Source organism: Halichoerus grypus, chromosome 8, assembly GCF_964656455.1.
Source record: "Halichoerus grypus chromosome 8, mHalGry1.hap1.1, whole genome shotgun sequence".
NCBI classification, from domain to species: domain Eukaryota; kingdom Metazoa; phylum Chordata; class Mammalia; order Carnivora; family Phocidae; genus Halichoerus; species Halichoerus grypus.
In genome coordinates, this window is record NC_135719.1 from 119,430,732 (window position 1) to 119,446,495 (window position 15,764).

Below are 15,764 nucleotides of genomic sequence, written 5' to 3' on the forward strand. Positions count from 1 at the left end.
GCCAGGGCTGTGGTCATCTCAAGGCTCAAAGAGGGCTGGAGAATCTTGGAGAATTCCAAGGTTACTCGTGTAGTTGCTGGAAGGCCTCCCTTCCTTGCTGGCTGTTGGCCAGAGGCCTCTGTTCCTCACCATGTGGGCCTCTCCATAGGGCTGTTAACAACATGGCAACCTGTCTCCCCCAGAGAGAGGGATCTGAGAGAGTGGGCATGTGAGAGAGAGCCCAAGGTGGCATCTGTAGTCTTTTATAACTTACCCTCAGAAGTGACATACCATCATTTTGTCATATGCAGTTGGTCATGTAGACCAACCCTGGTAAATGTGGGAGGGGACTGCACAAGGCTGTCTGTCAATACAAGGTGGGAGTAAATGGGGCCATTTTGGAGATGGGCTATGATAAGCAGTTTTATCCTAAAATTAGTAGTATCGTAGGAGAGCTGGAGAATGAAACTAAATGAAAACATGTTGGTGCATTTTCAAAAGAGTGCTATATGTATAGAAGAGCTGGAAATAAGTTATGATTATTGAATACTTGCAATCATTACTGTAACTTAGGAAAGAACAATTTGTTGTCATTGTTTTTAAGTTGGTTAATCTTTGCAATACCCTGTTTTATATTATATCTTAAATTTATCTACTATTTTGCAAATTCTGCTTTTACAGGATTGAATCTTTGGAAGAAGAAATTATTTCAAAGGGAGTTAAACTTGTAATTATTGACTCTGTTGCTTCTGTGGTAAGAAAGGAGTTTGATACACAACTTCAGGGCAACATGAGAGAAAGAAACAAGTTCTTGGCAAGAGAAGCGGCCTCCTTGAAGTATTTGGCTGAGGAATTTTCAATCCCGGTAAGTTTTTTCTTTTTCTCTCTTTTTTTCTTTTTCTTTGGTTTCTTTTATGTTAAGTTCACTGACTTAAAATATCAACTAATATAATTAGAAGAAAATGTAAAACACATGATGTGTTAAAGGTAGCATGGTCTAATTGCTATAATAAATACCACCATCTTCTTAAGTTTGTTCATCTGTTGAGATTATCTTTTTCACAGGAGTCTGGAGCAGATTTAAATGTTGTTTGTAAAAGTTCCTATATGGTCAGTCCTTTTCTCAATCTCATTGTTGACTCTCTGTGTATGTTTTGTATTACTTTTGTCACATCGAGGTAAACATTGACTACTAAAACTACATGAAATTGCCTAGGTCTATTTCTGTAGTTCCTTTTATGGCAATATTTGTCAGTTTTATATATATTTTAGATTTAGATATTATGTTATTATGTTCGGTGCTGTCTTGTACTCTGTAGGATTTGGTTTGCTCCAAATGGCCAGAGGTTGACTATCACATTTTAAAGTATTGGGAGTGATAGTGATGAAAGTGTCAGTAAGGAGACCTTGAGAGATTACTGTTGACCCCACTTTCCATAGTGGGGATTGTGATGAGTAAATCTGAAGATGTGGGTATCTTGCAAGGGTTTGCAGTGGTTAAGCTATAAGGTCTAAGTGTGTACTGTTTGCTTTCCCAGTAGCAGTGCATAGGAGAGTTCTGCTTATTCTGCAGCCTCAGCAACATTTAGTATTGTCAGGCTTTTCAATTTTAGCCAGACATCATCTCAACAGAAGATAAGACAATTCCTTAAACTGAGGTAAGATTTAGTTATGATTTTATAATCTTTAGATTCGTGTTTGGAAAATTAAAAGCTTGGATCTTTGTAATATGTACCAAGATGGTAAACTACCACACAGCCTTTGAGATTTATAAACCCAAGCAAGAAGTCAAAGGAGAAAATGTGACATATAAAAAGTTCTACATTTCTTAATGGCTTTTTAATTCGTATTTTGGATTATATGATGTAATTCCTGGGTGAAGTCAAGGGCTGTAAAGTTTATCCCGGATGATGCTCATCTTTTAAATTTTATTGTAGTTGGTTAAAATGATAAATCCAAATCCATGTTTTCCCTGGCCAAGGGAATTTAAAAATATTTTGTGGGGTTACTTGATTAAATGGAGAAGTAAGGATGTATACTTATTTTATTAATTCATAGTGGTTGCTTGACTTAATCCTATATAAAATATGAAAATTCACTTTTTAAAAGTTGTATTTATTTGCTTTTAAATAGTAATTGTAGGCTAATGTTTTCATTTTTTTTTCTGAGGTAATTTATTTTCCTGAGTGAGAAAAGGGCTCTGCTTTTCTTTGTTTTTATTAGTGCCCTCTGAAAGAATAGGTACTTATTATTTCCATATCTCTCTGTCTTTGCCTTTGTTTTTCTCTTTAGAGATAAGTGCAGAATATAACATGCACTTCTGTAACACAGGATGGTAGTAGTTTTTGTGACAAGTTAGTATTGGTTTTAGAAGGATTTTGAAAAATACTTCCTTTAGGAAGTGTGGGAATTTTCCTAGCCTAATTACCTCATTTAAATGAAAAATCATGAACTTTTAAGTTTTTAAGCTGTACTTTGAATAGGCGACTCCACATGGAACTAGCTAGCTGAAAACAATATGTCGCTATCTAATTTATTATCCCTTTCAAAATCACAGACCATATGCCTCTTTATAGTTCCTCAAACATTCCAACAACCATTCCTGCCTCAAGAAGTATTTGTTATTCCTCAGTCTGGAATATTTCCCCCTCTGAATATCCATATGATTTCTTCTCTCCTGTCATCTTATTAATGGGGACTTTCCTGACCATGTAAGTATTAACCACACTCCCTGCCTCCCCATCTCCCTTATTATGCTTTATGTTTCTTTGTTACAGTTTTCACCTTCTAGCATGTTATATATTTATGTTGAATGTGTGTGTATCTCCTCCACCCCGTAGAATGGTCACGGGGACTGTCTACTTTCTTCACTGCTTTATTCTCAGCAGGAGGAACAGTGCTTAACACACAGTAGTCACTCAGTAAATATTTTCAAATGTATGAATTGCAGATATTCCTTTTCTCTTTGGACTTGAGTTAATCTTATATATATTGGTATTACACTTAATATTTAATATTTGCTTTTAGCCTTATTTTGATCCTATCTTTAATGTTGTTTATTATTTCTAATAGTAATAAAATACAATATTAGATAGCAGAATGTCTTATCATATAGGAGGTGTACTCAGATTACCCTGGCATCTTATAGGAAGAAAAAGAATTCTTAAGATTCTTAAGCTTGGAAAAGTCTTTAGAGATCTATATATATCAGATCTATAGATCTATATAGTATCAGAAAGCCAGGAAGTAGAAAAGATTCTATTTCAGTTTAGTAGAACTATGATAAGTGAATGTCTGATGGCCTCTGAGGAGTGGGCAGGAAGCAAGCATTCCAGCCTGCCCTCTGGCTGTGGATCTGAGATGGTGGATAGGGCCAGGACCATGCCTGGTACTTTGATAGTCTAGATATCATTTCATTCAAATAAGAGTAAAGAGTAAAATCACCTTAGGTGGTGGGATGAGTACTTTATTGAATTTTAAAATTTCTTTTCAGTGAACATGCAATACTTTTAATAAGTAGGGAAAAGCTAAAAGTATAATCTATACTTAATTTTGATTGTCACATTGTATGTATTTGTAAATGTTTGTATGCAAGGATGCCTGCATGCATGCATGAAGATTTCAATCTTCTCTCTCAGTGATTGATAAAATAGACAAAATGTTAGCAAATTAAATCCAGAAAGTCAGAAGCCTGAATAACATAACCAACTTGATCTAATTGACATTTACAAAACATTCCACTCATTGCTTGCAGAAAATGCATTTCATTCAGGTACACATGAGATATTCACCAAGATAGACAGTATTCTGGGCCATAAAATAAAACTCAACAGATTTAAAAGGTTGAAATGGTACAGTGTATGTTTTTTGACCCACAAGAAGAATAAATTAGAAATCATTAATACAAACATATCTGGAAAATCCCCAAATATTTGGTAATTAAGCAAAGAATAAATCACAAGAGAACTTAGAAAATATTTTCAAGTAAATCGAAATGAAAATACAATGTATCGAAATTTGTGAAATGTGGCTAAGTCACTGCTTACAGGGAAATTTATACAATTAAATGCTTATATGAGAAAGGTTACAAATCAATAAGCTTGTAAGAAATAGAAAAAGAAGAATATATTAAACCCAACATAAACAGAAGGAAGGAAATAATAAAGCGCAGAAATCGATATAATTGAAAACAGAAACAATAGAGAAAAAATAAATGAAATAAAATGCTAGTGTTTTGAGAAGACCAATAAAATTGATAAAACTTTACCCAAATTGACCAAGAGAAAAAGAAAAAACAAATTAGTAATATCAAGAATGAAAGAGGGGAGGGGTGCCTGGGTGGCTCAGTAGTTAAATGTCTGCCTTCGGCTCAGGTCATGATCCCAGGATCCTGGGATCGAGCCCCGCATCGGGCTCCCTGCTCGGCGGAGAACCTGCTTCTCCCTCTCCCACTCCCCCTGCTTGTGTTCTCTCTCTCACTGTCTCTCTCTCTGCCAAATAAATAAAATCTTAAAAAAAAAAAAATGAAAGATGGGATATCCCTATAGATCCTATAGACGTTAAATGATAATGAGGGGATGTTATGAATAGCTTTATTCCATTAAGTTTGATAACTGAGATGAAATGAACAAATGCTTTGAAAGACACAGACTACTTACTGAGAAAGAAATAGATAACTTAAATCATCCTGTATCTGTTAAAAAGTTGAATTTGTAGTTAAAAATCTCACAAAGAAAACTCTAGGTCCAAATGGTTTTACCGGTAATATCTACCAAACATTTAAAGGAGAAATATCAATTCTATACAAGTCTTCCTGAAAATTTACAAGAAAACTACAGACCAATGTCCATTATAAACATAAACACAGAAATCCTTAACAAAGTATTAGGAAATTAAATCCAGCAATAAATAAGAAGGGACTGAGTAGAGCTTTCAGGAATGCAAGGTAGATTTTGAATGCAACATTAAAATATAAAATCCATCACATCAGCATAAAAAAAAAAGATCTGAGTAGATGCAGGAAAGAAAAGCAGTCAACAAAATTCATCACCTGTTCATAATGAAAACTCTCAACAAAGCAGGAGTAGATGGGAACTTTCTCAACTTGACAAAGGGCATCTACAAAACCCTTCAGCTAACATCATACTTAACTTATACTTAGTGGTAAAATACAGTCTTTCTTCCTAAGATTGGGAGCAAGGATAAGATAGCCCACTCTTACTATTTCTAATCAGCAATGTACTGTAGATCCTAGTCAGCATAATATGGCAAGAAAAATAATTTAAATACATTCAGGTTAGGAAAGAAGAAATAAGACTGTCTTTGTTCATAGATCATATAATTTTAGTAGAAAACCCAAAGATTCTACAGAAAAAAGAAAACTACTAGATCTAACAAGTAATTTTAGCATGGTTGCAGGATATGGGTTATACAGAAATCACTTGCTTTTCTATATGCTAGTAATGAACAATTGGAAATTGAAATTGAAAACGTGTACCTTTTATAAGAGCACCAAGAACATGAAATACTTAGTGATAAATAAGACAAAATATATCTAATATTTTTATGCTGAAAACTACCGAACATTGATGAGAGAAATCAAAGAAGACCTAGATAAATGGAAACATATCATGCTTATGGATTGAAGACTCAATACTGTCAAGATGTCATTTCTTTCCAAATGGCTCTATGTATTTAACACACATCCCAATGAAAATCCCAGTAGGCTTTTTGGTAGAAATCAACAAGGCAGCTGTCAAATTTATGTGGAAAAGCAGAAGACTGAGAAAAGCCAAAAGTTTATAAAAAGGAATAGAGAGGACTTCCACTCTCTGAATTCAAGACTTACTATAAAGCCACAGTAATTAAGACAGTGTTATATTGGTGATAGGGTAGATTCCCAGGTCAGTGGAACAGAATAGAGAGTCCAGAAAATAAATGGATTATGGTCAGTTAATTTTGAACAAAGAAGGTAAGGTAATTTAATGGAAAAGGGATAGTTTTTCAACAAATGGTGCTAGAACAATTGGATATCTATTTGTAAAAAACAAACCTTGACCAATTCTTCACACATTGCACAAACCTAATTCCAAATGGATCATCCACTATAACATAAAACCTAAAACTATAAAACTTCTAGAAGAAAACACAGGAGAAAATCTTTGTCACTTTGAGCAAGGCAGAGATTTCTTAGTGATACAAAAACAGGAACTGTAAAATAAATTAACACTTCTACTCTTTGCAGATACTCAAGAAAATGAAGAGACAAGCCACAGACTGGTAGTTAATATTTGTATAACTTATATGTTAAAGTACTGGTAACTAGAAATATAAGAACTATGAAAATTCAGTAACAGTCTAATGTTTTAAATGGGCAAAAGATGTGAATAAACACTTCAGAGAAGATATACAGATGGCAAATAAGCACATAAAAAGATGCTCAATCATTAGTTCTTAGGGAAATGCAAATTAAAATCATAACAAAATACTGCTATACACCTATTAGAATTGTTCAAAAACCAAAACCAAAACCCTAACTATGCCAGATGCTGACGAGGGGGTGGAGCAGCTCCAACTCTCATCCGTGCTGATGCAAATGCTGAATGGTGTAGCCACTCTGGAAAACACTTTGGCAGTTTTTTTGTACAGTTAAACATTTTAATTATGTGACCTAGCAGTCTCTCCTAGGTATTCTTTTTTTTATGCAAAGAAATTATATTCCTGCAAAAATCTGTATGAAAATGTTTTTAGTACTTTTATTCACTATCATCAAATACCACAAACAACATGAATATTTATCAGCTGGTGAATGAATAAAGAAATTCATATTCAAGTAATGGAATATTCATATAGCAGAATACCACTCAGCAATAAGAAGGAACAAACTACTGATATAAACAACAGGGATGAGTCTCAAAAGCATTGTATTAAATGAAAGAAGCCAGACTCAAATGGCTACATTTTATGTGATTTGTTTTATGACATTCTGCAAAGGGCAAAGTTATGGAAGTGAGAATCAGGTTTGTGGTTTCATGGGCTCAGGGTGGGAAGGTGAGGAGATTGACTACAAGTGGGTATGAGGAAACTTTTTGGCACGATGGGAATGGTCAATGTATTGATCGTGGTGTGGCTACATGAGTGTGTAAGTTCTTCGAAACTCAGAACTGTACACCCAAATAGGGCGTGTTTTTAAAATTATATGTTAATTTTTCCTTAAGAAACAACAAAAAGCAAATGAAGCACTTACACTAGAGGATCTCTTATGATTCAGAACTTTCTTCTTTGACACTAACTTTCTGTTACCTCAAGGAAAAGAGAATTAACAAGTGTGTTTAATCAGTTAACTTTAGTTCAGCAGTTCAAGCTTTGGCCTAACAGCCTTCTTTTTAAAAAATTGCTGTTGTCTTCAGAATTTATGGGACAATATCAAGTTGTTGAAGTTTTATTTTATGTTGTATTATACTAGCCTCAAAATAAGTTTTGTAGGTTTTTTCCAGTTGAGTTATAGGAGCAAGTTGCTGAAGACTTATAGGTAAGAAACATAACCCAATACTTAGCCTCTTGCTAATTCTTTCTGAAACATGTTTCTTTTTTTTTTTTTTAACCAATATCTTTGTCTATAAAGTTAATTATATTTGGACAGTTTGTGAACACTGCCAGAACATTAACGATTGCTGGAAATATAGTAATCCTTAATGAAAATGCGGAGGCAAATTTCTAAAAAGCTGAAATGTCTCAGTTTGAATTCACATAGTTTTAACCTCAAAAGTTAAATCAGTAACTTGTATTTTAAATTCATGCGTTCTTTCTGGAGATGATTTATTTGTAAGGATGTAAGAAGAAATGTCCTCCTTCAGGGTTGAAGAAAAACTAACCTCTCAAGGTCTTCTTTTGTTCTTTCTTCATTAGTGTTGTATAACAAGTTATTATTATTTCAATCGAGATTTAGATCTAGATATTTTATTAGTTCTGTGGAAAGTCACAAAAAGAAGCTCTTTGGAGTAGTTTATATAGGGTATACACTTCACTAACTTTTTTTTTTTTCTTAATGGGATGAAGAAGGAGTAGTATATAGCACATAAAATTCTAAATTTTAGGGACTTTTAGGCCCCCCAAGGGTGTTAAAGTTCTGACATTTGGTGGCCATGGGTGACTCGATCCTCTTTCAAAGTTTTAAGATGTTCAGGTAGTAACTTAGGAGAATATCCAGAGCATGTGTAAGCTGCAGAAGACCAAGGCAGGGCCATTTCCCCCTCTGACATTTTGTTATACTAACATCTTTTTAAAAGTTTTTTATGATTCATTACACTAAGGACCTTATACATATACAGCTTTCTTTTTTATGACGTTTGTGAGATATTTGATCGATTTCACCATATTTGGGACACTAATAAAGTATATCATTGTATTTTAAGCTTCAGTTCATGTTCTTGTCTTATTTTTTGTTTGTTTATTTTTTAAGAGAGGGAGAAGGTGGAAGGAGCAGAGGGAGAGGGAGAGAGACAATCCTAAACGCAGGCTCCACACCCAGCAAGAGCCAGACGTGGACTCATCTCACAACCCTGAGATCATGACCTGAGCCAAAATCAAGAGACAGACGCTTAATTGGCTGAGCCACCCAGGTGCCTCTCATGTTTCTGTCTTAAAACAAAATGGTAGCAGATACAAGTTTTCAATAGACACATGGTCTATTTTTACTACTTAAGTGAAATGTTTCCATAATTATTTAATTTCTTGGGACTTCATAGACATGATTCCTCTAAAAGTTTAGGTAATAGAGAATAACATTCATGTTCATCCCCTTGATATTACTGGGATGCCTCAATCCTATGTACAAGTTAGATGTATTTGACTAGATCCATTTATTTCATTGTCTACAGAAGAAGATTATTTGCTCCAATATGGGTAGTCTTGCAGCCTTGAAAAGGGGGAAACTTGTACTGTGCTAAGAGTATTTAAATTAGGAAGCATTTATTTTATAATATGGCAACCTAGGAAACCCAATATTAAAAAAATACATAGTGTCCATAAGCCATCTAATTTATTGATACTGTTATGAGAGACATAAACAATTGCTCAGAGAATATGCAGTAGAGACAAGTCTGATGGAATCACCAAGTTGGATTTTTGCTGCTAATTACACTTCTGCAAATTCCAACAACCACCACACTGTGGTGCAGTCCTATATTCTAGCTCTTTTCCTCTAATAAGAAACAAATCATTTACACCATTTCAGCAAATTTATTTTCACCAACATCTTAGGTCTATGGTTCGTTTGCATTTCAAGTCTTATCTCTACTTGCCAAAGGGAAAGCATTGTCTTCACCGATCTCCAAGGCAGTGTGTTCATATGGTGGACATTAGACGATACATTGGGATATTGGAATAAAACATTGGAAACAGGGGCACCTGGGTGGCTCAGTCGTTAAGTGTCTGCCTTCGGCTCAGGTCATGATCCCAGGGTCCTGGGATCGAGTCCTGCATTGGGCTCCCCGCTTCGCGGGAGGCCTGCTTCTCCCTCTCCTGCTCCCCCTGCTTGTGCTCCCTCTCTCGCTGTGTCTCTCTCTGTCAAATAAATAAAATCTTTAAAAAAAAAAAAATAGGAAAATCCGTATTTACTTTTTACCTCTAAAACTTACATTTTATGTATGTTTTTAAATGTATACAAAGCATTCAGACAGTAGACTTCTATGTACCTTAATAAAGACACATTAAGGGTAAATTCTGCTTTGGTGAGTGATCAGTCGTGGCAGCCAGTGCTCTGGTTCTCTCAGAATTTCAGGTAAGCAAGTAGAGGGGATACACCCTCCCCTCCACACACACACACAGTTTTTAATGCCTTATTTTTTTTAATGTCTGTGGAGGCTGTCTCTGAAAAATCAAATTGCGCCAAAACTTACCTCAAAGATAGTTTTTACTTGCTGGAGGATTTTGGGTGAGGAGAATTTTTCTCCTCACAGAATTTTACAATATTAGAAGAATTGTACTTTACAGTAGTTTTTAGCATGGGGTTTGGAGTCAAATGGACCTGGTTAGAGTTTAGACTCCTCCATTTACTACCTGTGTAACTGTAACTTTTATGTCTTTCAGTTTCCCAGGGGGACTTGCCCAACTTTAAAACAGTGATATAGTGATAGTTTTCAATAGATCCTTAGAAATTTAGAGGATGGGGCACCTGGCTGGCTTAGTCAGAGGAGCATGAGCCTCTTGATCTCAGGGTTGTGAGTTTGAGCCCCATGTTGGGGGTAGAGATTACTTAAATAAACTTCTAAAAAAAAACTTTGAGGATGATACTTAAAAAAAAAGTTTCCCCTGATGGTAGAAATTGGTTGTTCTTTTGAATTAAATTAAATACTTAGCACAGAGCCTCACATACAGTTTAACAAATGATCAGTTGAAAAATGCTGTAAGCATATAACTAATATTTAACACCTTCATTTTACAGATGAGAGACTCTTACTATCTCTCTTCCAGAAACGGTAATACTTTGTTTCCCATTTGCTTGCTCCAGGACTTTCAAATGCCAGTGGGCCCATTCTCATTTTGCCCTGTTAGCTCTTGTGGGCCACTGGTCAGCATATTTTTTCTGTAAAGGGCCAGGTAGTAATATTTTATGCTTTGTGGACTGTGCTGTCTCTGTGGCAACTATTCAGCTCTGCCATTATAGCTTGAAAGTAGCCATAAACCATTTGCAAACAAATGGGTATGGTTGTGGTTCAATAAAACTTTGATTACAAAAACAGGTGGAGGGCCAGATTTGACCCATGGGTCATAGTTTGTCAACCCCTGATCTGGATGGACCCTTCTCCCTTCTCCCTAGGCTAAGCACCCAGGGCTGATGCTACCACAAGTCCAGCAATTTATAGAATTAGGAGGAAGGGAATAGAGTAGTCTACTCATAAAAGCAGTATTTCCTCAAACTAGTTAAGTCATTGACTCAATTTTAAATGCAAGTAATAGTCTCATGAACTCCCATTATTGACTTCAGTTTTATTTTAATGTCATAGAAATAGACAGAATTATAAAACAAGCTAATAACTTTATATCAAATCACACTATGAAACCATAAAAGTGGGTTGCATTTACAAACAACACAGTACTATTCAAATTAATTACTCTGATAGATGATAATTTGCTAAATCAAATTATTGCTTGCAATATAAATAATCTAACTTATGGTACAGGTTCTTTTGGAATATATATATATATATTATATATATATATATTCTACTGTAGTTCATGTGATGACTCAACTTTCCCACCTCTTTTCTCTATTTGAGCTACTACAGAGCCTTCTTCTGTTTGGAAAGGGTGACATCATTTGGCCCTCACCTGGGTGTGAATGCATATACATTTAAAGTCTGCCATTGCTCTTTTCTCATTAGTCCCTGACAATTAAAGTGACACTACTTGGCACCATTTGATTGAAAACAGACACTGACATCATGTGGCAGTTTTCAATTATAAAGTGTCTGTACTAATATTTTCAGGTCATCATTGAAATGAAAACATAAAAGTTAAAAATTCTCAGGATTTACAGACCATTGAACATATTTATAGACTACAGTTTGAGAGATTCAGTTGTATAAATCTTGTAGAATCTTGGGGCGCCTGGGTGGCTCAGTCGTTAAGCGTCTGCCTTCGGCTCAGGTCATGATCCCAGGGTCCTGGGATCGAGTCCCACATCGGGCTCCCTGCTCGGCGGGAGGCCTGCTTCTCCCTCTCCCACTCCCCCTGCTTGTGTTCCTGCTCTCGCTATCTCTCTCTCTGTCAAATAAATAAATAAAATCTTTAAAAAAAGAAAAAAAAAATCTTGTAGAATCTTATTTCCTGAAGTTTATTCAGGAGGTATAAGGGACATTCTGCTATTGGGATGTAAGATGGAGAATCTTTGTCTTTTTAAAGTGTGTCCATGCTAGTATTAGAAAAAAAACTGAAGGCTCTAAAAGTGTTTATATATATTGGTTGAAAATAACAGAAGAGAAGAATTTAAATATTGCTTGTGTAAAATAAATTGCGATTATAGTTATTTATGTTGCCTGTTTATCACTGACTTCTGATTACCATAGGCAGAATAGTTATTATACATATTATAAATTATGTATCAGATTAAAATAATAGGATTTCTTGCCAAAAGGACTTTTAAGGTCACTTTGATCAGCGGTTTCATTTTACAGATGACACTGAGGCTGGATAGTGACCTGACTTGTTCAAGAATACTTAGCATAGGAGAGGACAGATAGTGAGTAGAATGCAAGATCTTTTTAGATGCTGGTTCTGGGATTTTTTTCTACTGTAGGATTATGTTTTTTTCCTGAGACCTACAGAATGATAATGAACTGTAAACCTCTTAAAGACAGGATTGTGTCTTCTATTTCTCTGATTTCCAGGGCCTCATACTGCGGACAAGTAATACTTAGGAAGTAACACCTAATAAAATTACAATTACTGAATTATATTGTACACCTGAAACTAATACAATGTCAGTTATATCTCCATTTTTAAAAAAGCATATATGGGGGGGGCGCCTAAGTGGCTCAGTCGTTAAGCGTCTGCCTTCAGCTCAGGTCATGATCCCAGGGTCCTGGGATCGAGCCCCGCATCGGGCGCCCTGCTCTGCGGGAGGCCTGCTTCTCCCTCTCCCTCTCCCCCGGCTTGTGTTCCCTCTCTCGCTGTATCTCTCTCTGTCAAATAAATAAATAAAATCTTTAAAAAAAAAAAAAAAGAGTGTATATGGGACCCCGAAATAATAACACAGAGTTGTATATTAACTTCAACATGTGTGAAGAGGGGCTGAAAGTAAAGTTTTCTTTCTCAAGCTGAATAAGGAAAGTAATTGGTTAAATGGTGATAAGTAGTAATAGTTTGGGTTACTAGAACATGTACCTATTGCCTAAGTAAGATGGACCTAATTTTAAGGGTATTCTGAGGGGACCTGAAAAGTTAAAAAAAAGTTATAATTAAGGCTTATGAAAATATACTTACTACATATAGATATAGTTTCCATCCATTTGAAAATTTTGCTTTATCTTTTTAAACGTAATTTGAATTTTTTATGTTTACTACTGATGTTCTTGCCCTGTTTTTTATATTGGCCTTTATAGTATGACACATTAGCTTTGTTTTTTTGTTAATTTGCTTTGCTTTCCATCTTAGAGTTTTATAAACTATTTGAATAAAGGGGAATAAAAATGCATTGCTTAGATAAAAGGACTTTAACCTTCAAGATGCTTCTTCAAAAATGCTTCAAATTTGTATTTTTGAACAAGCCAACCCAGATGCAAAAAAATGCACTCAATGCTAAGGTCTAAATTTTTACTGTCTCAGAGAATTCAATGAATTAATTTCAATTGTTGGTATATGAGTAGCATTGAAGTTTTTTGTCTCTTTCCCCTCTAGCTTGTTCTACCTTCATTTCTTGATATTGTATAAATATTTTCTAGTATATGGGAACTAGTACCAGTTAATGGTATTTAGAAAAGTGGTATATCAAGAAAAATTTGGGTATACTCTCTAAACAATCTAAGAAGGGTAGTCTTATTTTTATTGAAAGTTGTTGTTAAAATCCAAATTATTTTCCTGAGATGTGATTATAAACAGTTTTTCTGTTGTAGTCATCTATGTTCTTGATTATGTGCGTTTTGGGACTATGCATTGCTCTAATGTATTGCATAACAAGGTTTCTTTTGAAATATTAATGTTCATTAAACGTTTAAAGCTGTTTACAGAAAAATGAATGGAAATATGTATATTTATTATTTTATATTTTATTTTATTTTTTTAAGATTTTATTTATTTCTTTGTGAGAGAGAGAGAGAGAGCTCACAAGCAGGAGGAAGGGGCAGAGAGAGATACAGTGAGAGAGGGAACACAAGCCAGGGGAGAGGGAGGGGGGGAAGCAGACTCCCTGCTGAGCAGGGAGCCCGATGTGGGGCTCGATTCCAGGACCCTGAGATCATGACCTGAGGAAGGCAGACGCTCAACCGACTGAGCCACCCACGTGCCCCTATTTTCTTATTTTAAAGACATAAGTGTTTAAAACCATTAACTAGTGGAAATTACTTGTTTCTCTTTTTAAGTGAGGCACATATAAGGTTAAACTTTTTATTATTATTTCACAAAAGCATAAAAATATATTCTTTTTTTTTCTCAGTTTAATGGTAAACTTCATATGGGCCAGGACTTCTTTCCTTTTACCTTTAGCTGTCCCATCATGCAAAGTAGGTTTAATCTTGTAGGATTATACCTTATCTTAGATATTAATAAATATTAAAAATTTAAAAAATATGCTGTATGGAAGTATTGAATCACTAAATCGTACACCTGAAACTAATATTACACTATATATTTTTTTTTTTTTTTTTTTTTTAAAGATTTTATTTATTCATTTGAGACACAGAGATACACAGAGAGAGAGAGCATGAGCAGGGAGAGAGGCAGAGGGAGAGGGAGAAGCAGGCTCCCCACCGAGCCAGGAGCCCGATGCGGGGCTCGATCCCAGGACCCTGGGATCATGACCTGAGCCGAAGGCAGACGCCTAACCATCTGAGCCACCCAGGCGCCCCAATATTACACTATATATTAATATAACTGGAATTTAAATAAAAGCTTAAAAAATTAAAAAATAGGAAACTAAGCCAGTACATTTAAAATAATTGAAGTTTATTAGTTACAAAATTGGAATAGTATGTTTATGACTTGTAGGATAGAGGAGAGTATATGTACCTCTAATTTTGACATTTATTCTTATCATTAACATAAAAATTCAGTATTTGCATTTATGGTGAAAGCCTGATATGAAATTACTCTGATTGTAAAATAGGAATCCTAAACTCTAGATGTATATAAAAAAGTTATCGAAACTCTACAGTTATATTTTGCTGTTGTTTAATGTTATTGTATGCTTTCTAGGAATCATGTGATTTTTGGTTTACTTTGATTACTTTCCTATTAACTACGGAAAGCAAACACCATAGGACTTCTAGGAGATGAGAAAAGTCCTTTACACCTTTTTTCTTTTCTGCAAGTGCCTTCTGTTTGCTCACTCACATTTGAAATCAGGTTATTCTTAAAGCTACCCTTTATTCATTCAGGTGACTGAAACTCATGTTCTAGACTAAACCTTTATTTATCAGTCAGTGACAATAATTTCAGAAAATTGTATTTTCTTTTGTGTAGCTCTTTATAATTTCTAAAACTTTGTTTTTATTGTTGAGAGGAGCCAAAAGCTAGAAATAGCTTGAAGGTTAATAAGTAGGTAATTGGCCAAATTAGTGGTGGTACATCCAGATAATACAATATCATGTCATTGTTAAAATGAATGAGAGCCCAGAAATGCACTCACAGGTTGTGTAGGAAAGGATTAACTCAGCTGATGTGGGTTGCCCAAACCCAGCATGTTCCTGAGAAAGGCTTCAAGATTGGCTTCAAGATTGGCTCTTGGCTCGCTCCTGGGAGACAGATTCTGAGCTCTTGGAATATTCTTTCTAAAAAGAGTGTTTTTGTATGCCTGAGGCCTTGGATTACACAGTACCAGTTGGATCAGATAGTTAATGCAAACAATTTGATTTATGGTGAACACCTATTTTTGCTCTGGGGACTGGAATCTGAAAGCTGTGGTTAGTCATGCAGGTCCTGGATGCCTTGTGACTGACCCCCAGTAAAACCCCTGGGCACCAGGGCTTGGGCAAGCTTTCCTCGTTGACATCACTTGGCATGTGTTGTCATACATCGTTGCTGGGAGAATTAAGCACGTCCATGCAACTCCACTATGGGATGACACCTGG

The 15,764-nt window shown here is 35.3% G+C and overlaps 1 protein-coding gene across 6 annotated transcripts in view; it reads left to right on the forward strand.

Annotated features, from left to right (window-relative positions):
* Positions 1 to 15,764, forward strand: part of RAD51B (RAD51 paralog B) — a 561,771-nt gene that overhangs the window by 39,780 nt on the left and 506,227 nt on the right. For all 6 annotated transcript variants that reach the window (XR_013440743.1, XM_078053834.1, XM_078053838.1 and 3 more), the window contains exon 7: positions 661 to 844. Coding sequence is in view for 5 of the 6 variants with exons in the window: in XM_078053834.1 (XP_077909960.1) it covers positions 661 to 844 (184 nt within the window). In the remaining variant the exon portion in view is untranslated. The remainder of the gene's footprint in view (positions 1 to 660; positions 845 to 15,764) is intronic.